General features: G+C 31.4%; 1 protein-coding gene across 1 annotated transcript in view; it reads right to left on the minus strand.

The window, feature by feature from the left end:
* Positions 1–19,404: 19,404 nt before the first annotated feature.
* The window catches only part of LOC147072864 (lachesin-like), a 275,503-nt gene continuing 272,005 nt past the window's right edge, over positions 19,405–22,902 (minus strand). Inside the window, exons 8-9 of the mRNA XM_085945738.1 lie at positions 20,213–20,357; positions 19,405–19,441 (exon numbers count right to left, since the gene is read on the minus strand). Of these exons, the coding sequence (XP_085801864.1) occupies positions 19,405–19,441; positions 20,213–20,357 (182 nt within the window). The remainder of the gene's footprint in view (positions 19,442–20,212; positions 20,358–22,902) is intronic.

The following is a 22,902-nucleotide window of genomic DNA, read 5'->3' on the forward strand; positions in this document are numbered from 1 at the left end:
TTTTTTTCAACCGACGATAAACTGCATGCCGTATTAAGAAAGCTGCATCTGCGACACTCGTGTTTAGGTTCCAACTATCGAAAACAAGGCATAAAATATTTATTTATTTATTAGAAAAGAGTATTATGACATTACACGTATAGTCCAGTTAAATTAGATCGAAAAATGGTTGCAAAAGGTGGGGTAGAAGATTTTTTCCCCAACTTGTTTATTATCATAATGAGTAAAAAAAACGTGTTTGCCAATTCGGATGACTTCGACACAACTTTTGGCGGGCAAAAAACCGCAAAATTTTGGAATTTTTTTTGGTTTTTCGCTTATATCTCAAAAACGGTCGGTCATAGCAAAAATATTGTAATATGCAATTTTAAAGCTTATTAAATTTTCTAAAATTTTTATATCATATGTTTTTTTTCTATCTCTGACCGTTTATGAGATATTTACTGTTGAAAACAGTATATATGTATTCGAAAACACGCGTTTTAGTAAAAATAAAACTTTAATGAGAAGAAATACCATTTTAAACTTAAGATCTTACATATAAACAGTTTGGGGTTACAATCTAGACTTTATGGTCAATGAGCCCAATGTTCCAGATGGTGCGTGGGGTGGGGGAAGGGGTAGTGCGAGTAGTAGAAAGGGCCACATTCCAATATCCCCACCAGTACCTCTGGTGCCACGACACGAATTAGTACCACTTTTATTTTAGTTTAGTCTCCATCGCTTTGTCTTTGAAATAAAAAAATATATTTTATTTTTCCCATTGTATTTAGATAGGTATTGATCTATTAAAATATGTTTAAAGCTTTAATTTGATAATGAAGATGAATTTCTATGCCTCTACTATACTACCTATCTCTACTTAATAAAAATATATACTAATCTAGATTTAAGATCTTACAAATAAAGTATGTTGATAGCTTTAGTAATGATAGCAAAACAAATGTTAATACCTACAGAATAATAATATTCACCAAACATCTTAATTTTCTAACCGTTTCTGCCACTTTGGTGGAGGTGGAGTAGGCAATGGTTGTACGTCTTCAAAGTCTTGCAATGCAGCTCCCACGTATGTATTTCATCAGGGCTGGCGTCTGGGTTGTTGAATACTATGACCACTTCCTTCAACTGAATATTCGTCTCCAAAATACCACACAATTTAATCTTTATATGGCCAAATAGGGAGAAAGTTGTACCACACCTACTGAACGCGTGTGTGAAAAAAATGGTACGTGCGTCATATTTAAACGATTTTGTCGAGAACAACACATCTTGTTTACTTCTCTTTCCAGGTTTTCGAAAGAATAAGATGTCCAAGAATTGTCCTCTTGCCGACATCAGTACAAGAAGGTCAATATCTTCACCTATTATTACTACGATTTTGAATTCATTTGCTTTTAAAATGTCAGTAGTTACAATTAAAACATCGGCATCCTCTTCCACCTGGTTCACTTTAATGCCAACCTGTAAGAAAAGCGATTTTTTATTATTTTCGTTGCTTTCGTTGCCTTTCGTTGCGACAGTGTTTCCTTGAAACATAATTTCAGGGTGTGATTTTAAATTTATACGGCGTAATCTTTCTACAAACTTTGTCCCACTGGATGCAGCATTGGATGGATATCTGTTAAATACAATTTCAATTTGTGACTTATAGTGTTTTGTCAAATAATCCGAATACAATTTCGCAATGTCACCAAATGATGAATTTCGGGACCAAACTACTTTATGTAGGAGATGTCCTCCATCAACCACAATAAACTGATTGTTAATGTTGGTGCCGTGAGTCTCAATGCCGATGAAAGCCTTGTAGAATAACGATTTTGTCCTTTTTCTTATATCCTGTTCTGAAAACAGTGACATAGGGTAGGGTGCTAATTCAAATGTAAAGAAATGTTGCAGATCTTCCTCCGTTTCTTAACATACCTATACATATTCTTTCAAATAGGGTTAGCGGATCACCTACAACAACTTTAGCGCTTCCTGCTTTCATACTACCGCCGACGGATACAATGGTAACAATTTTGTCTTTTCTTTTGAATTTAACATTGTGAAAGTCGTTACCGACTATTCTATTAATCCCTTTTAACCCCTCTTCTTGGGGATTATAGCAGTTTACTGCTGTTCCTCCAACAATCCCACTACTGAACGGTTTTGAGAAATGGGTAGTGTATTGATAGCCATTCAAGAAGCTTACTTGAGTTAGCATTGTCTCGGTCAATTCGGGAACTTGTCATGTCAATATGCTGTCCCGACGATGATTCGGACTGAACATTACAGAATGACTCAATTTCATTGCATATTATTTTCTGCATACTGACCATTCCCAAAGTCTATCTGGTTAGAACACTGTCAGTTATGCTTCTGCCCTGTGTTAGACCTCTATAAATCTTCATTGTTTTCATTAATGTTTGTTGGATGGTCATATCCGACCAAATTCCACTCCAGCGTTTGTCAGAGCGACGTATCGTAAATTATTCTCTGGTAGTGAACTCCTCAATTCAGGAGCGTCCGTCTCTTTCAGTTGTTGCATCTCCTCAAGATACAAATGGGCACTGTAAGCGTAAAGAAAATGGCCTGCTGCATGAAAGAATGGAATCATTTTTTCAATACTTTTTAAATGAAGGTTCCAATTACCAGTTCGCTTGGCCTGAATAAAGTGTTTGATGAGCGTTGTCATTCGAAAATACTGTATCCATAGCTTTGCAGTGGGACCATTTTTTTTCTAGCAAACACATGGCTTTATCAAATTTATTTATGACCATTTTGAGGATAGTATCATTAGACTATGATAGAGATATTACTAGTAAGATGATGGAGTGCACATACTTCTTCTTCAGTAAGTTCAATTATTGTATCCCAACACAATACACATGTAAAAAATAAACATAACTGTGTGCGCGATGGACACTAAACTAAAGCAAAGTGGTACTGATTCGTGTCGTGGCACCAGCGGTACTGGTGGTCTACCACTCCCAAGCACCATCTGGAACATTGGGCCCATTGACCATAAAGTCTAGTTTGTGATCCCAAACTGTTTATTTGTAAGATCTTAAGTTTAAAATGGTATTTATTCTCATTAAAACTTGATTTTTACCAAAACGCGTGTTTTCGTATACATATATACTTTTTTCAACAGCAAATATCTTATAAACGGTCAGAGATAGAAAAAATCATAGGTAATTTAATAAGCTTTAAAATTGCTTATTACAATATTTTTGCTACGACCGACCGTTTTTGAGATATAAGCGAAAAACCAAAAAAAATTCCAAAATTTTGCGGTTTTTTGCCCGCCAAAATTTGTGCCGAAGTCATCTGAATTGGCAAACTCGTTTTGTTTTTACTCATTATCATATATACAAGTAGGAAAAAAAATCTTCTACCCCACCTTTTGCAACCAAAAATTACAGATTGACTGGACTAGTATGCGTATAATAAAATATAAAACAGTAAATTATAAATAAAAAGACTCAGTTACTAATAAAAAAACAAGATACTAATATAACACGAAAGAAGAAGAGACAGTACGTTTTTATGTAAATATAAAAATGAAAACAATTTCAAAATTAACTTATTTAAAACGTTATAATAATTTCCCCCTGTCACACTCAAGCATTCGGGCATATATAAAGCACAAGTTTGCGCCACTTCGCTTGATCTATCGCCAACTTGCGCATCCTGCCATATCAGACCTGCAGTGGGCAGATCGCTTTTGTAGCACCGCTGCAGCGTGATGGAGAGCCGGCCACGGCGACGGAATCCTTCAGACTGTAACACAAAGGTATGCAGTGTCGCAATGTCTGGTGGCATTCGGAACTCATGTCCCAAACATTATATAAAAAAATAAATCAACATTTATGATGCTACGAGGGTGGGTCAATAATTCCTTAGAAAAAAGCATTAAAACAGTTTTTATTTTTGTATTTTTTTTTTATTTCTCAACATAATCTCCTTGGAGCTCAATACACTTGGTTAGACGTTTCTCATTTTTTTTAAACCGTCAGAAAAATAAGTTTTCGGAAGGTCCTCAAAATAAGCATTTGTCCGATCGATGACTACTTCATTTGAAAAAAAACGTTGTCCACTTAGCCATTTTTTTAAGTTTGGGAAAAGGAAAAAGTCACTGGGGGCTAAATCTGGCGAATACGGTGGGTGGTCGACCAATTCGAACTTCAATTCTTCAATTTTAGCCATTGATCGTAAACATGTGTGAACACGGGCATTGTCCTAATGAAAGAGGATTTTTTTCCTGTTTAAATGAGGCCGTTTTTCTTCAATTTTGTTTTTTAGCTGGTCCAATAAAGATGCATAATAATCCCCTGTTATTGTTTTTCCTTTTTCCAAATAGTCAACGAAAATAATTCCACGTGCATCCCAAAATACAGTAGCCATAACCTTACCAGCTGATTTTACGGTTTTCGCCTTCTTTGGACATGGTTCGCCTTTCGCAATCCACTGCTTTGACTGTTCTTTCGTCTCGGGAGTATAGTGGTGTATCCATGTTTCATCTACAGTCACAAAGCGACGAAAAAATTCATCCGGATTGCGTTGCATGAGCGACAACAGGGCTTTAGAGGCCACCACCCTATTGCGTTTATTGTCGACTGTGAGCGAACGCGGCACCCATCTTGCAGAAATTTTTTTCATGCCCAATTTGTCATGTAAAATAGAAATGACGCTACCTTTTGAGATCCCTGTAACCTCAATTATCTCACTCAACTTTAATCTTCGGTCACTTAACACCATATCGTGGATTTTATTGATCATTTCTGGTGTAGTCACCTCTACAGGACGTCCTGAGCGTGGTTCATCCTTTGTTGATGTACGACCACGTTTAAATTCATTTAACCAGTTATAAATAGTTGCAAGTGAAGGAGCAGATATGCCGTGAACTAAATCCAACTCATTTTTTATTTCCTTTGCTGTTAACCCTTTTATATTAAAATGTTTAATAACAGCTCTAAACTCAATTTTCTCCATTTTCCATTTTTCCATTTTCCACAAGCAAATTTTTTTTTTAAATGTACGAGAAACACACAACAACCCGACCAATCTGATTGAAACTTCGCAGCATACTGAATCGGTAGTGCCGCTGCATGAAAACAAACCGCTTACAGTACTAGTCGCGCCACCTGTCGGCTTTTCTAAGGACTTATTGACCCACCCTCGTATCAAATAGGATAATCGCACGGTACATAGGATCGTGAAATATCACATCCGTCCTGCGAGGGGGTATTATGAAGACCGCAGAGTTACGAGTGATATTGGCAGGAACATGAAAATTAATACTTTGTATAGACGGGTTGTATTGATAGCAAACCCAGAAGAAAACGAGTAGCAAAATTATTTTGATTGTCATTATCATAAGAAAAGAATCAATATGTTCTTATGTATAAAAAAATATAAGAAATATATTATGAACTCAATCTTCATCTTGACATATTCTAGAATCTAGATTATTTAACACACATGGCACGCATAATATACGCAGCATTCGGCTATTCTTGAATGTGATTGTAAGAGCAAGTACGTTATAATAAAAATTTAGAGTGATCCTGATACTAGTTAGTAATTAACGTAACTATAATAGTTTGATTTAAAATACAAAAGCCATTTGACAAAAAGTAACACAATTCGGAAATCATTTCAAAGAGTATTGTAAAAAATACTGATTAAATTCGTCGCAACTATACAGGGCACGTATAGCTTAGTGGACAGCGCAAATGTGCGCAAATCCTTAGAGGCACAGGTTTGAATCCTGTTAGATATAGTGTTTTTTTTTCACAAAGAGTTTTTCTAATGGTTTTGTATTGATTCTCAGAAATGTTTTCAAATTATGTATGCAAGAGAAGTTTAAATAGTATTTGAAGAATTCTCATTATCTCTCGGTGGGTATTTATTTTAAGTGTTATTTTCATTTGGAGTGGCAAGTATTTGGATTGATGCCGACATAGCACATGCAGAGGTGGAGATGGCGTGGCGGAGTAGGTGCTAAAAGCGGAAATTGCATCGCACCTCGACATAACCACGAGCCGCCTGTTAAGCGAGCCAACAAAGTGAAAATACGCCACGGGGAATCAATAAACTGTCTACTCTACCCTTCTGCAATTTTGTTTTTACTGCTAAAATCAAACCAGAGCCTCCGTAATTTTAGATGTAGAAGATTGAACACAAAATAGAGATAATTGCAGTGTTGTTGAAAATGATTTATTATTGTAAAATATTATTATGTAGATGCAATATTAGCTTTTTGACACCGAATAGTGATATTATTTGGCATTTACGAATAAACACGTTTATTATACATCAAAGAGTTTATCTATTATTTGGTAAGTAGTTAATAACGCCTATACACGTATATAAATTTACTGGCACAAATAGTGTGTAAATTCAACTATACCTAGCGATAATAATTATTACTGTTTACACGTAAAAGTGCTGACTGTCTAGCCAATCTTATTCTTCAAGCGCAAGTGAGACACGTTGTCATTGGGTCTAGGACGATTTGGCACCGGACAACTGGACGCCACGGAATTCGAAAATAAATAGACTTTAGGCACTTATAGGTACTTTTAAAAAATATTCAATATTATTATAAAATATATTATTTATATTTCAATGAATATATTATGATTTAATAGTTGGTGAGAATGCAGACGTAAACAATGATTTAATCGTGCATATTGTGTTTAAGTTCCAACGAAAAAAGAGTTTTTTATTTTATATAAAGCCTTTGGAATGGTAATTCTCAATCCGCGATAAAAAATACATTATGTTAAAAGTAAAATGAATTCAAATTACTAAGTGGTAGATAGACACTGATTAAAATACCTCGTCTACGGGTGTCTACGACAGTGCGGCGTCCAATTGTCCGGAGGCCAGTCGTCCCATTCCCTTGTCATTGTATGGTGCTATTAATTATTGATAGGCTGTAAAAATTGGTAAACATCACTGCGTGGTACAGTTCATATTTTTTTTCCGGCAGGTTCGCCACTATTCTACTGCGCAGCTTGCAGATATCGCACAAATTTAAACTGTTGCGTAAAAAGTAAGAAACTGTTGAACTTTTCTGATCAATGCTTGCAATCTTGCCACTTGTGCGATAATGCGTGTTTACATGTGAATTTTATCGTTATGGCCGCGATAATACGAACTATCAGCAGGAAATCTATGCACGTGTATTTATTTATTTAAGAATACAAAATATTGTGGACATAACAAATCTTAATTCAAGACGTACACAATATGAGATTGACATTATAAGTCAAATATTACCCTCACGAGAGAGAAGAAGGGAATATAGAAAAAGTAATAATAATAATAACAAAAAATAAAGTACAATGTAATACAGAAAAATATTTTTTTTGAAAACAGTGAACACAGAGTATGATGTTAAATAAACTTGTGTTTTGCCGCCGTCTTCCGTTTTTTAATCAATCTGCCTCCAAATACTTTTACATACTGACATATATTTTTATGATGGCAGCTATTTGTATGCATTCCAAACCCCACTATCGTTTATAAAGCCGTATGTCTCACATTTTGGGTCTATGATATACATCCTGGATTCACACAGTTCATTCCCCTTAAATAAACAATGTATTTTTGATTCAGTATCCTCCTGGCTGCAGTACAATTGAGACGCATTTTTAATTGATACTCTTCTCGAAAGAAATAATAATACATTATTGTTCCGACGCGTTTCATTCACCGAATCTTTTTGAAATTTATACTGTATATTTGTTCCAAAAAATCACATTTACAATATTGGTATTTATCTTGAAACAACATCCCTTAGCAAAAATATTTCATCCCTTTTCACCCTCAATTACCCACTGTATTTTTCCGAAGTCAAATGGCGGTTTATTAGTACCTACCAAAAATTTCGTTGCAGCAATGATATGGCATAATAGAAAGTTGAAGCGACGAGATGCAAAAGATCAAATTTCATTGCGCTACGTAAAACAGGAAATACATTTTTACTTCTTCATATTCAGTAATCATTACTGGGTAAGAATATTAAATTTATGAAGTCGATTTTTCCCATGTTAAAAATAGCAACGTGAAAATAATTTTATGTATTCACGTGATTCAAAATGTCTTCATATCATTTGCCTAATTATTAAGAATGTTAATCACTGAAATTACAGGCGTTGTCAACAATATCGTTCCATCTTATTGTTGTTCTAGTCGCTTTATTAATAGTATCGCTCCATCTGAAAGGCGTGAGCCCTTGCAACCTCTTCCCTTCGAAGCCACCAGAGGTCTCTTTTCTCCAGGCTTCTCGGATCTCTTTTTACCATATAACCGACCAATTAGAGAACGCGTCTCTTGTAGTAATTGGTTGAGTGACATTTTTTTTTATTACCAAGCCTTCCCAGTGGAAATACATTTGAATTGTTCACAAGCATAGTGAACCAAGTCCATTCTGGTTATTTTTGAGTAAGCTAGGTTAAAACATAATTTTGGAGTATTTATTATTCTGTAATATGATTTTTCTTACATAATAACTTAAATGTACTCAAAATAACACTTCATAATTGCAGTTATTACAGAATTAGAAATACTCAAATAATATGTTTGAACCTAGCTTACCCAAAAATAACCAGAATGGACTTGGTTTACTATGCTTGTGAAACACTCATTTATCTGGCTACGTTCCGGTCGATGTCTAGTCCTGTATTACTAGGAAATTTAAAAAGAGTCATGTTAATATTAATACTATTGACCGAGGGTGCTTGATGGAATTTTAATTAAAATTTTAATGGATTTAAGTTTTGTAGGTACTTACTATTCCATTTGAGTATTTTTTTGCGACCCGGTTTACGCCAATCACCAATGGTAAATATACACTGACAACGAATACAGTGAATTTTAACTTACCTATATAATAAATTAATAGAATAAAGTTTGAAAAAACTTTATCCGTAAACCATTAAGTTAAATATCACAGTAAAAAGTACAACAAACAAATTATGAATAATATTAATACTATCGACAGAAGGTACTTGATGGAATTTGAATTTAAATTCTAATAGATTTAAATTATGAATAGTTGAAGTGTTTGTAAAAACCCTATCTAATGGTTCACTAGATTCTTAATCACTATTAATACATTAAATAGGTGTAGGTATACATCGTCAAAACTCTACATAATATAACATTAAGATAACTAATCACTAATTGGTGACTGCGCATATTGCCCAAAAGGCGAAACCCGGGTCGCAAAAAACGACTAAAATGAAATAGTACAAAACTCAAATCCATTAGAGTCATGATAAGCAAAGAAGACAAAAAACTCTTCAATAATGAAATGATCTCGAAAGCCTCTAATCTTCTGATGGTCCATTTCTTTAACGCCAAAGTTGCGTCTCCGTAGACCAGTTTATTTATTCAAGTATATTTTAAAATATTATTAGCTATCAAGACCTTTTTTCTGCTAAATTTCAATCGTTTATTCTTTTTACTGTACAATTTGTTGAAAAAAAAATATCAGCCAATCTCGTAAAAGCTTGATCAAACGAACCACCCGTAGAACTTGCTATACAAACATTGGTCTTCGAGCGTCCGCTGTCCCGATCTATTGATGTTTGCCCCGTGTCTATCTGCTAGCATTTATCTTTTCCGATGGCTTCTTTAAATCAAACCCGGAAATAAAGCTTTGTTTTACGGACGGATACAACTTTGCGAAACGTCCGAAAATGTCAAGAAAACACGACGAGATAAAAAGAAACGTAAAAAGGATATCGAAAATATTAACAGAGTTTTTCGTTTTCCATTAAATGTTGGTAAATAAACACCGTACCGTACTTTGTTTATTTTTGAGTATTTTGCTGTTCTTTTTTGTGATTTATTTATTATTTTAATTCATAAATATTACTAATATTAAAAAATATTTTTAATGGCACTCAAAAAAGTTTCAAAATACAAATATAAAAAAACACTGTGAATGATGTAGTTGTAAAGTGATAGAAAATAGGCTACCTAATTTATTATTAGAGTACATTTTCCTATTTTCGGCCAGTTGATAAGTACCAATGTTCTGTCTATTTTACAACGTTTATATTAGCTCGTATTCTTATTTGTCTGGTGGTTGTTTATCCAGTACAAATCTTGCAATCGACTTTTAACTAACTTCCCGACTAGCTAGATATTTGAAACTTTTGGAATATATCAGAACATGATGCCAATGCATACTTTTAGCCATCTTTAAGTAGAATTGAATTCATTTTCAGTTGATTCTGTTTTGTATGAAAAGTTATTTCGGATAAAATCCGTAATCCAATCCACAATTATTGGTTGCTAGGGGTCTGGGATCCTAGCAACTAAATTATCAATATATACGTGTGTTACTATGGAAATCAATATGAAATGTCAATTTGCCAATGACATTTCAGTATTATTTCTATCAAGTACAATTTTTTTTTTGATCGTTTAAGCTAGTCAACTCAAGTTTATACGATTCAAAAGAAAATTTCAAAATGTTGTATTTAAAAAGTTCTTTTTATCTTGTAATTATTTTTATATTGTGTGTGCGGATCGTAAACTCATTTGAAACGTGAAATTTGTACAAAAAAAAGTTTACAAATATACACCATTTTTGCGTAGATAAATGAGCTTGTGAAATTATTATGCCTCGAAATAAAGTACCTACGAACATCCACTATTATTGACTCCCCTTTGAAGATTATGCTGGAGCCGACTTCCAGTGGTCTTATAACTACGCGTAACATTACATCACTATGTTCGATCATATGAGTCACCACAGGGTAGAGGTTATATTAATAGGTCTTTTTAACGAAAAATTTACGATAGCCAAACTTGCGCAACCTTGCGTACCTAGGTACATATTTACTCTGATTCTACACGGGGCTTGAACCCAGGGCCCACGATATTATAAACCGACACGTTACCGCTCGGCCATCGTGGGCGTCTATTACTAGAAATTAGCTTAAGTTAATTGTATAATAATTTTAATTTATAAAAAATACTGACAAATTAAAACTGTATTTCAAAATGTGTAGGTACGAAAGAAAAATGACTGAAATTATCAAACCGATTCACAATACTCGTGGATACCTGAAACATAATAATATACCCTTTACATAAGAGAAATGCATTAACAATATTAATATTCTTGTTATATGTAGTAGCAAGTAAGAAGATAAAATACCTTTACCTGAATGGTCTGTCGGTGAGAAGGTCGCACAGGCGCTTGGCTCCTAGAGGGGACGACTATTATGTAATATCATCACTGGCTGTTACCTAAGAATTATTGCAGGTGACGTCAGTTGGGAGTTCGTGAAAATAGAAATCACGCACATTCTAATGCACAAGGTCTTGGAAAGTTTCTCGTGGGACACTCACATCACAAGATTGATGGGCGCCTAACGTTAGATACACCACGGAATACCTATGCATAATGGGTGTGTAGACGTGGCGAGTGGGTGAAGGGAAAAGTATGTTGAGAGCTCGTCTCTCGTTGGGCGAGCCGTGTTATTTCGTTTCTCTAATTTATAGAACAATTATTATTGTAAACTGTACGCTGAATGTCATGATCTTTAAAATATAAACCGTTCTCCACAAAATTTATTGATTGTTGGATTTGCCATTCAATAGTCTTAAAACTACACCTAATAAGGAAGTAATTATGTTAATGTACCTAAATCATGCAAAATTGGTTACCCGATGTTGGTGTTATATTCTATTATTGTCTTTTAGGTCAACCGATTATAATGTATTTATTTATACTTCGCAACATTTTTTTTTTTAACTTTTTGTCTTTATGCTCTTCTTTAATACACTACATTTAAGTTTATATTATCTGTTTGGCAATCAAAAAACAATTTTTTTTTGTTTGTATGCAGTAGGGAATATTTTGAATAAGTCGTTATTACGTAAGATGTACCTAGGTACATTAAAACCAAAAATATGAAGGCTAAAATAAAATAACGTGACGAAATTTGTCTTCCTGTGAAGACTGAACATTTTGGCAGGTATAATAAAATGTTTTTATTGTTTAGGCAAACAGAAAATTTGATAAAGAATACTACCTTCCACAAATTTTTCTCTGCGAAGGTTGGAAACAGCTATGCGGACAATTTTTTACAGTCACATCTCGAAAGTTTCCCTTATGACAGTTATTTCCTTTAAAATCCATGTTTCGATTAATCGTCGTATTTATAAGATGCCTAGGCTATTAAATTAATTACAAAGATAAGTACTCGTACTTTTAATTTAATCGATAATATTTCCTGCCATCTCTATTTTGACGTCATGGCATTTGTTATGTCATGACAATGACAACCCCGTGGTAGTATTAGTTAAATGTTATTATATATAATATTCAAATTGTATCATTATTTCAGCCCTTATCGAAGGAAAATTATTTTATAATATTGTTAAGAAAGACTAGATTTTAATGAAAACTATTTTAATATTAAACCTTTCTTAACATTTTAATTTGGCCACCCTCGTATAATGTATATTCTGCACATACTGACTAAATGGCCCTATTGATAATGTATCGGGGTAGGTACTTAAATATTTTAATTTTATATGGGGTGGATAATTATATAATACAGTAATTGAAAAACACAATTCATTGTTTAACATTTTATTTACAATTTTGTACATTTAATTAGTAGGTCATTATGCATAATTTTCTATGTAAGATTTCCATCTGATTATTTTTAAGAAGCAATGGTGATCAATATTGTGTTTTATTGATTGAAAAAATGTACAAGATATTTTTTAGCCAATTAAAATTTACAAAGTGTTTTACAATCGTTTTCCATTGTTTCTTCTTAAAATATGATTAAGTTGACGTATTATTATTTTTTATAGTGAAATATTTATTCATTTTCAAATACTTAGAACATTCAGTATTTCAGTATGCGCTGTGTAGTATACAGCCTACAAAATTTATTAATAATATTGTATTAAGTTAAAATAATAGTAGGTAATTAATTAATTACTTATTAATTTACATGGTTTTATTTATGTACACCTTTTCTATCTATTTTACATAGTATTAATTTACATCACTTAGGTACAAAAAATAATATTATGAATAGGTATAAAATGAAAGTTCGAGACATTAAAATAATGTAGGCCGTTTTAGATATTGTATTAAAATAATAACGGTAAATTATTCATGTAGCTGAATTAAAATAGTTTACTGATAATTTAAATAACCAAAAACAAAATAATATTAATATTTTTTGAAATATAATAAATAATTCATATACGTTTAAAAGGCGAACAGCTGATAACATTATATATTTTTGTATATTGATTTGATATAGATAGGCCAATGTACGAGTATATAAATCAATAGTTCACAAAGATGATTTAGCAGTATGTATACAATTTACATCATGTACCAAGACTGTAAAAATATTTTATGGGCAGTAAAAAATTGAAGATAATTTTTATGGAAACATCGTGAAACATCATATTCTTGGTATTTTTTTAATGTATTTATAGATTACATCGTAATGATGTAAGTATTAAATGTAGGAACATGGCACTGATATAAAAATTAGACTAAATAAGACTTTTAATTTGTAATTGTTCTGTAGTACCTATAAGCGTTTTTTGTCTAGCATGCTGAACAAAGAATATAATAATTATACATTTCGTATCAAATTAACGATGGTTGAACATATTTTACAAATACTTTTTGTAATCGTATTTCCGGATATAAAATATGCACATTTGAGGCTCTTTGTTTCAAAATTAGTTACTGTCATTTTTTGTATGATTCTGATTTTGTTATTAAATAGCAATAGTATTAAATCGCAATTTTATTGTAGTCGTTCATCAGCCGCCATTTTTTAAAAATATTGTTGACAAATAATTTTAATATAATTCATTGTAATGTTGTTAAGACATTTTATTTCATAATTCGCTTTTCTAATAGTTTAATTAATAGATATTTTGCCTAAAGAATCTCAATCATTGTTTGCGACTAACTCAATATGTTAGAATATTATAGTAACCGACTTTGAAACTTATAGCTTCATTTAGTATCGTACTTTGAAAGTATCCGAAGTTTAATAGCACTTGATTTCCAAAGTATAGATTTATACATTAATGATGTTAAAGAAAGTCAAATAGTTTGTAAACTATCATTCAAATGATTATATCGTGCCAATGTCCTTTCATATAATTTATCAATGAATTATGTATAGTACAGTGAGACAGTTGTAACATTGCGGCGAATGTGACATACGATACAAATTCGGTTATTATTCTGTAAATTATGCAGTACTTACATTTATTAAAATAATATGAAACACTGTTAACCTTTTAATTGAGGTTAATAGTACTGAGTTGTTCTTATAAAAATATAAATGTAATGTGGCTCATTGTTAACACTCCCGTTACTGTAATGTCACCTTAGGTTACCCATCCCATTAAACTACAAATTTAATATATCCGTTAAATGTGCACTTCACCATTTTCATATTTCGGGTATTCTTAAAATCGTCAATGTTACATCTAATTAAAATGTTATTATTTTCATAATCAAAAGCATTATCTAGTAAATACATAATATAATTGATAGAATCCGCTCGATTTAATTTACCTGCAATAAATGCACATTGAAAACAGGGTGTCGCATTACATTACGAACAAAAGAGATAGATTTACAAGTATATGCGATAAAGGGAGACAAAATTGTGAGAAAGAAATATGAAAATAACGGATAAGCTCAAGATAGTATTATCACGTTTAGGCAGTAAGAATGTGTAGAAAACCTATATGATTATAATTAAGTTTTGATACCTTTTCGATCATTTTATAGATAAAACAAATAGCAAATAATGATGATAAAACCGTAGGTATATATGTTGCCTAAATAGGCATTTCCCTTTTACTTACTGTAATATTCACAATGTCATACGGTAACCCAAAGTGACATCACCGGAATGTATGGAATTTATTAGCATCGTAAAGAGAAGGTTAATTGATATTTTAATTTCTCTTAAAATATGGTTGTAACAGTAAAACAAAGCATATTATGATGATTGGGATAATTCATTTAGTTACATTACCAAAATCAAAGTATCATGAAACTTTTACCATACATAAGTCAATACGATAAAACTCTACTTTGTGATTTGTGTATAATATATAAATTTAGTTTTTTGTTTGAAATTAGTTACTTTGTTCCACTGAAGTGATACATTTAATGTCCATATTCAAAATTTATGTTATGTTTTTTTGGTAAAAAAATTATCGTGATAGTAATGAAGTTGATATTTTACAAAAAGGTCCTTATCGTAAAAGTGCTTAAAGTAAAAAATTCACAATGATAAGTGCATATTATTATTACACTGTTTGTACTGGAAGCACTTATTGGTTTTATTTTTTATAAATTATTTGACGAAATTGATCGTAACACTTACTAGTGAAATTAGATAACTGCGTATTATTTTTTCGATTGTAAAATATAAATTTATTAGTACTATCAACTCGGAAGCTAGTCGAAATTTTGTTTTGAAAGTAAATTTTAAAATTTGTAGACATTCATTAATATATACATTTTGGGGAAAATGCAATTTAAGTTGGTCAAAAATTTGGGTGTCTGGAATGAATATACTCAACATTAAGTACACAATCTGCACTTAAGATATAGTAGCCATGAGGTGAAGTTGATATTAACTTACAATTCTTGTTGAATTGGAAATTGCCTCATTTTTTAATTTGCTATAAACTTATAACTCCAGTACTAAGGATTGCGACTTCAACAACATGGTCTTGACATGACAGAGAGATTTTTACAAACCTTATTGTTTTTTTTCTTTGTTTAATAATATATTTAGTTTATATTCCAAAGTTAGGCAATAATATATTTTCATTATTCTGAGTAAATTTCTGTGGTATATATTTTAAATCCAGGTTTGGCAAAACAGAATAAATATTTATGTTTCTTAATCAATGTATTTCTGAGTGAGGATACATTTTTTTTTATGAATGAATCGTCGTAACAAGGTAAGTCAAATAATAACAAATAGCATAATTACATCCTACGAAGATTCATGTATATTTTGTTCATGAATGAAATGGTGGCTTAAATTGTTTATTCAGATTAATATGCAACTCAATGACAACGTCACCCTTCTTTTGCAAGTATTTTTATTAATTGCCATATATTATTACATATACCAGTAATTTTTGTCTCTCAATCAGTTGTAGTTGCATTCTACCGCATAATTTGTTTCTGTTTACTAAAGCAACAAAATAAACACGTCAATGTATGGTAATCATCTCCAACACGTCGATCGCGATCATGAGATGCATTTAGATTGGTCTCAGCATAGACCTGTAGGAATCTAGTCATGAAAATGTAAAAAGCGTATATATTCTATTGTAGTATAATATGATTTCGATAAGACGTTTATTTCCATAACCAGCTTACTTGAAACTAATTTTTAAAATTACCACGAGGAAGCCCGTGTGACCTCGTCGTACAACTTGATTTGTATTGTATCACTCACAACCTCGCAGGAGTGAGAGAAAAGGAAGGTGTGAATCCCCGTGCTTTAAACTGAGACGTAGTTTCTCCTAACCGTTGCGTAATTGACTTTTATAACAGTAGGATAATAGTTTATCGATCAGTACTCAACTTATCATTTTTGCAATGAATGGGAAATGGAAAACTTCTTTATGATACTCGTAGTTAAAGATAATTAGTGTAGTTATTTTATTTGTAACGCTTTGCTAATAAGACAAATATATTACGTTTGTTTTAGTTGAAGAATGACAATGGAAGAGTGTTGTAGGTCACTGTCAGTTTTGATACTGGATAGTAGATCACAGCCTACTTGATGTATGGAATTCAGCAAGATTGCGATAACGTCATTGGTTGACATGGATATAACGCCGCTTGAAAATAGACGTTTCGTGATTTATCCATTACATAAAAAATAAGTCCAATATTAAGTAGGTTTTTAAACAGTTTGATGTTGAATTCTGCGAGTTATAAAAATTACGAAAAGTCAAACAATCTCAAGAGAGTGATCTAACATTTACAGTAAAAAAAATGGAGTTGACTACTATTGAAATATTTGAATTAATTAAACCTTCACATTTCATTACCACACAATGACAAGCTGTAACTGGTGTGATGAACTATTGTAGTATTTCCTACTTAACGAAATAATAATATTTTAATCAATACGCTGTTTTAAATTCATTATTCTAAATCACTCCTGCAAGTTGCAAGCTCCATTATAAACACGCGTCAAAATCATCTGCCATGTTTTTCCTTCACACCACAGTCCCAATAGTCGTTGAATCGCTTCCTTTATCTTCGGTACTCCAATGAGTAAACGAGTAGAAGAATTTCGTTTATATTATAGATACATTCAATTGTTTTTTTTTAAAGAATAATAATTGTATCTAGTAAAGTTTTTAGTTCAAGTTATACATCAGTTTAACTTAGTCAAGATATATGAATACATCTAGCTTGTACGATAACAATATTAGGTAGTGTCGATTCATGGCCTAACTTTATTTTATTATTTATCATAAACTATAAAAAAGTATTATAGATTCACATATATTTTGTTATTAATAATAGTATTATAACGTTAGGTATAATAGTTATATCTATATAGTACACTTATTTATATTATATCACAATAAAACTATATTATACAAATGCTAAATTGGCTCATTCCCGTTAATCAATAGCGACATTTCTAGTTTAAATGTTTTGAGTTATATAAATTTTAATAAAAAAAGAAACGAATTAATAATTATTGTGTTGTATGTAACCAATTATTAATGATAGTGTTTGAAGGATGTAATAACAATAGTGGCAATATCCAAATAAATGAATACATAATAAGACAAACAAAAAATTAGCGTATACAGTCGTCACAATTGGCTCACAAAATATTCAATTTGAAACAATAGCGGGAGTATCCTTTCCTTATTTGAGACAATACTGGCTATTTTAATGTTAACCAATCAGAATACATTCTTATTTATAACGTAACAACTTGACTTTAGTATAAAGTTCATATGGCCTTTAAAATATCTTTTTTACATTATAAATTAGTGTCAGGCCATTTGTGTTTGTCGTAAAATCATCTAATAATGGTCAGCGTTTTGTTACAAGAACGGCAATATCCATATTGCTTTAAAAAAAATACTTGATACCCTGGGAACGTCACTGAATTTTTTTTTTAAACTCATTAAAAATGTTTTAAATCACATATTATTATAGCCCTTATAGTTATTAAAATCCTCAACAAAAAAATAACAAATCTTTTATTCTCACTGAAAACAAATTATTATATAATGTTGAGCAATATAAAAATATTTAAATTTACATTTATTAATATTCTCAAATATTATTCTTTGATCATTTGAGTAATACGGTGATATTGGTTTTGCGTTCAATGCTTGCAATCGCTATACGGATGCGTTAAAGACTGCAGTTTATATTAAATTCAACGTGTATATTTTTTATTAAAATAAAATTATGTGGAGTCCAATCAGTTTATAATATTTTATACGGACTGCGCGCACGTATATTATTTGATACAAAATACGACTGTGTTTTACGCATGCGTTACCTAATCAAAAATTAAGAAAATAGTGTCGCTAGATTTCAAAATCAGCCAAGTCTATAATAGATGAATAGGAGAAAAACAGCTTTTTGTTTTCTCAAATACACAGTCACAAGGGTGAAAATTTATATTATTTTGAGTACTTATAGAATATTTAAAATTAATAAATTGCCCATTTTGATAATGCAGAAATGTTAGAAAGCAGTAGTTCTTTAGCAATTCACAAAAAGTCAAAAATACCTAAAGGTGGACTTGGCTGATTTTGAAATGTAGCGACACAACAGTCAAAATAAAAGATTATCAAATTTAAAAGTTAAAAAATAATACGATTGAGAATCATAATAATATAATTATTACTAAAAAAAATATCACATTGGTTAAAATAGTTTAATAAATTCACCATAAATAAATAAACACAAATCGGTGATTCGATCCAAATTTATAGCACTGAAATGTCGTTATAAAGTTGACCGCACAATAATTGTTAATGCAACCTGTTATGGGCAATAATTTATACATTGACGTAATCGATGGTAAATTTTCATAAATAATGAATTACCTAATTGTATCGTTACTTAATTTGAATGATTTTCAAATAATTCATTTAAAATTTTTAATTTAACTAATCGTTCACCATTCGTTGAAAAATATAAAAATTATTTAGGCAATGTTTAAACTGAATAATTTATAATTATTAGTTATTTTAGAGTAATGATATTATTATTAAAAATTGTTCGTTAATTTATTTCGAAAATATCTATAATATTATATTGACTTATAGTAGTGGACATTATTTACAAAAATTTATTTATTCTCTTCACTTAACTTCGTCGTCACTTTCGTGGCAAGCGATTCTGTAAAATAAAAAATAAATATTAATGAAACATGCAAATATTATTATAGATCCAAACAATTGATTAGGTATGTTTAAGCAGAGGCGGTGGGGGCAACGGTGGGAGATATTTGGCTACGATTTAAAAAAAAAAATGTATGTAGATTATTAATATACAAATCAATTTTTCAATATTTTTTTTTCTCTAATTGATTTACTTGTACTTTTAATTCTAAATGTCATGTTGTGTACGTCTTGAATTAATACTTTGTTATGTGCTCAACGTGTCTTTTTTTTGAAATAAATAAATATAAAGGTATTAACTGTTAATTCCAATAGAAAGAAAAAATACAGAATAAAAAGTAGGTACTTAATCCACAAATAAATGTGGTAGATAGTGAAATTCCTCAAAAAAATATTATTGTGCTTGATTCAGAGTACGGACTTGGAAATTTGGTCTTGGAAAAATGTTTCAAAACCATTCCTTGTAAAAAAAGTGTGTAGCGTCAACCTTGTGGAGATCACTATGCTTCAGCTGGGAGTGAAACGGGTATTTTACTTAATTTTATTAAAACAATTTAACTGGGTTAGCTTACTTAAAATAATATGGTTATTAAATTATTTGGATTAAGTACGTACTATAATAAGTTTTAATTGAATTATTAATATGAAAAATGATTAGACCAAATAAAAATATTGAAACTCAATATATCCGTCACCTCTGAATTATGTGTGATTCTTAACATTATAAATATATATTATATTTATGTAATAATAAAAATGTTTTACTTACATTACGAGGAATGTAGCGCCTAAGAGCAGGAGCTCCAAACGCCGGCCTGCAATCAGCAATACGAAGGGTACGAAAGCGGCCCACCATTGTGCAACCCTCGTTCGAGCGCCCCTGTTTCCATGTTGCATGGCTGCTGGTTGCTCACCTGTGCCAATAAAATTTAACCTAAGTTATAGGTGACTTATCACATACTATCACACGCTAAAGGTTTATTCAAGGATGTTGAAAGTAATGACAAAAAAATGATTGATGAAAATTCTAGTGAAGTAGAAAAAAGGTTGCATACTAAGCAGAGACGTATGATCTTATATATGCTGTAGATGTGGAGCATCCCCAGAAATATTATTTTTAGCATTTAATAACATTAAAAATGTATTGTACGATTGGTTATATAATATTATGAATATTACGTACATATTGTGTTTGTAGTTGTTCGTCATTTTCCGCTTGGGTCAGCATTTTAAGTTATTCGTTACTTTAATTTGGTATGACGTCCAACTATTACGTGTAGTTTTTTGATATGGGTACATGATTGGTTAATACATACAGAACCGTTTAATGGTTACTCATTCTTTCCTATCTATTTTAATATGACATGATAGTATGGCTTTCTTATTTTATTAGTTTTTTTTTGACCATGTCCGATCCTAATATGATTTTATGGGCCTCCACAGGGTAGAGGTTTGTATTAACAGATTTTATTTTTACGAGAAATGGATGTCAGCCGCTTGCTCAACCTATTAGGTCCATACTCTGACTCATACACAAATTGAAAAACAATATGTGTACTTGCCAGACCCAGGATTCGAACCTGGGACTCTCGACATTATAGACCAGTTTAGTAGACCACTATAGTAATAGTTTAATGACTATTAATTGCGGACAAACGCCAGTATGCGAGGAACGATTATTAAATTGAGAGATTATTTGTATACTACTTGATTGAAAGGTTTAATAATGACTAAGATCGTTAGTTCTATTTTACGTCGTTATATGTTAGGTAGTATATGTTTAAAATACCGTAGTACCGTTACTAGTCCAAAATATCACACACTGTTATATTATCCACCAAGATTCAGTTAATTGAAAAATTATAATTAATGTGATCTAGCAAATAGTAGATAAGTTTGAATTAATACGTATTTTTCCAACAACATCCTAACAAACAAAAGTTACTGCACGCCACTGCTACTAAAACAAATATATGAACACATTAGTATTTTGCATTGTAGATTAATTTTAAGTAAGTCTACACTTAATTTGTTTTTTAAGATTTATTTTCTAGGGCTGCAATAACATAGCCGAGGTTTTGCATTAGTATTAAAAGCTTAAGGCCATGCATTAGTTGAGGCACGGTCTAAAAAGATCGTTGCTAGGCGATGCGCGGATTGCGGGTGGCGGGTGAAAATGACGCCTGTCAAACGAAATATTATTTGTCATATAAATCCAACATACGTCCATTTTATGTTCTGTTTATTGTTCTATTAGTAACAATAATAATATATTCATTGACATGTTTTCTTTTTAAAGTAAATGGGTAACGTTTTTAGTCATTTTTAGACGATTTTAGAATTAATTGACCCGTCGCCATCACGCAGCAAAGTGACGTGTTCCTGGGTCAACATTCTCTCACTGAATGGCAGCGAGTCCAAAATTTCGTCGCGCGTACAGTTGAAAATTATTTGGCGTTTCACTGATGCGTCACCTTAAATCAATTAAATTATTCGTCCAATGAAAGATCATTATTGACAATATTTAGATTACATAGGTAAGTATTTGACCAAAAAACTATTACATTAGGATACCATCTTGTCAATTTACGAAAAAATAAGAAACACTGATAATGTCAATGCATAAAATGTTATTTTTCTAAGTACATACAAATTCAACCAAACTAAAAAGTCTCGAAACTGAATATATTATTATGTATTCAATAGACGCTAACCTTTGGTAATACACAATATTTATATGATAGACATTATAAAATCTTAATTTACCAACTAATTTTATTTACTGTAAATTTATGTTGGATAACCAGCTACTCTAGCGGAAGAAGTGGATAGTTTTGGACATATTTTTTTCACATTTTTGACGAGTTGGGGGTGTATTGTATGGTGCCAGTACGAATTTAAACCCATTTGTATAAAAATAATCAGTTTTTAGATGGCTATCAACCATGACTATACATCGTATCTCCATGAAATTTTGACAGAAATCTTTTGACGAATGACACCTACTGACCAGCTGTGATAATTAAATTTATGAACCGTAAACTTTCGAAACTACACTCGGACATGTTGCTACTTGTCCATCGTGGGGACAAACATGCGAAACTAAACCACTCTTTACGTATCACAACAATATAACAAACGAAATTGAGATTAAATATTTTTGATTGCGTTACAAACGCAATGTATTTTAAATTACAACCTAATAGAGGAAAATGAAAATAAACAAAAAGCCGTAAAATGTTTTATTCAAATCGAGTTGAGGGCATAAATAAATAAACGCATCGACATTAATACTGCAGTGCTGCTGCGCCGGAAAAACAGACCCATAAATCTAAATTTATCTGTTTTTAATTCGCGATTACTTCAGTGTAGAGCCATTGTTGGTTTGACACCTAAATAAATCCACGTGCACAGGTTATTGCAAAAAATACAGTGTGCGAGTAAACTTCCATAGTAACC

The sequence above is a fragment of the Rhyacophila brunnea genome, unplaced genomic scaffold (assembly GCF_057557595.1).
Source record: "Rhyacophila brunnea isolate RB1 unplaced genomic scaffold, BYU_Rbru_1.0 scaffold_19, whole genome shotgun sequence".
NCBI classification, from domain to species: domain Eukaryota; kingdom Metazoa; phylum Arthropoda; class Insecta; order Trichoptera; family Rhyacophilidae; genus Rhyacophila; species Rhyacophila brunnea.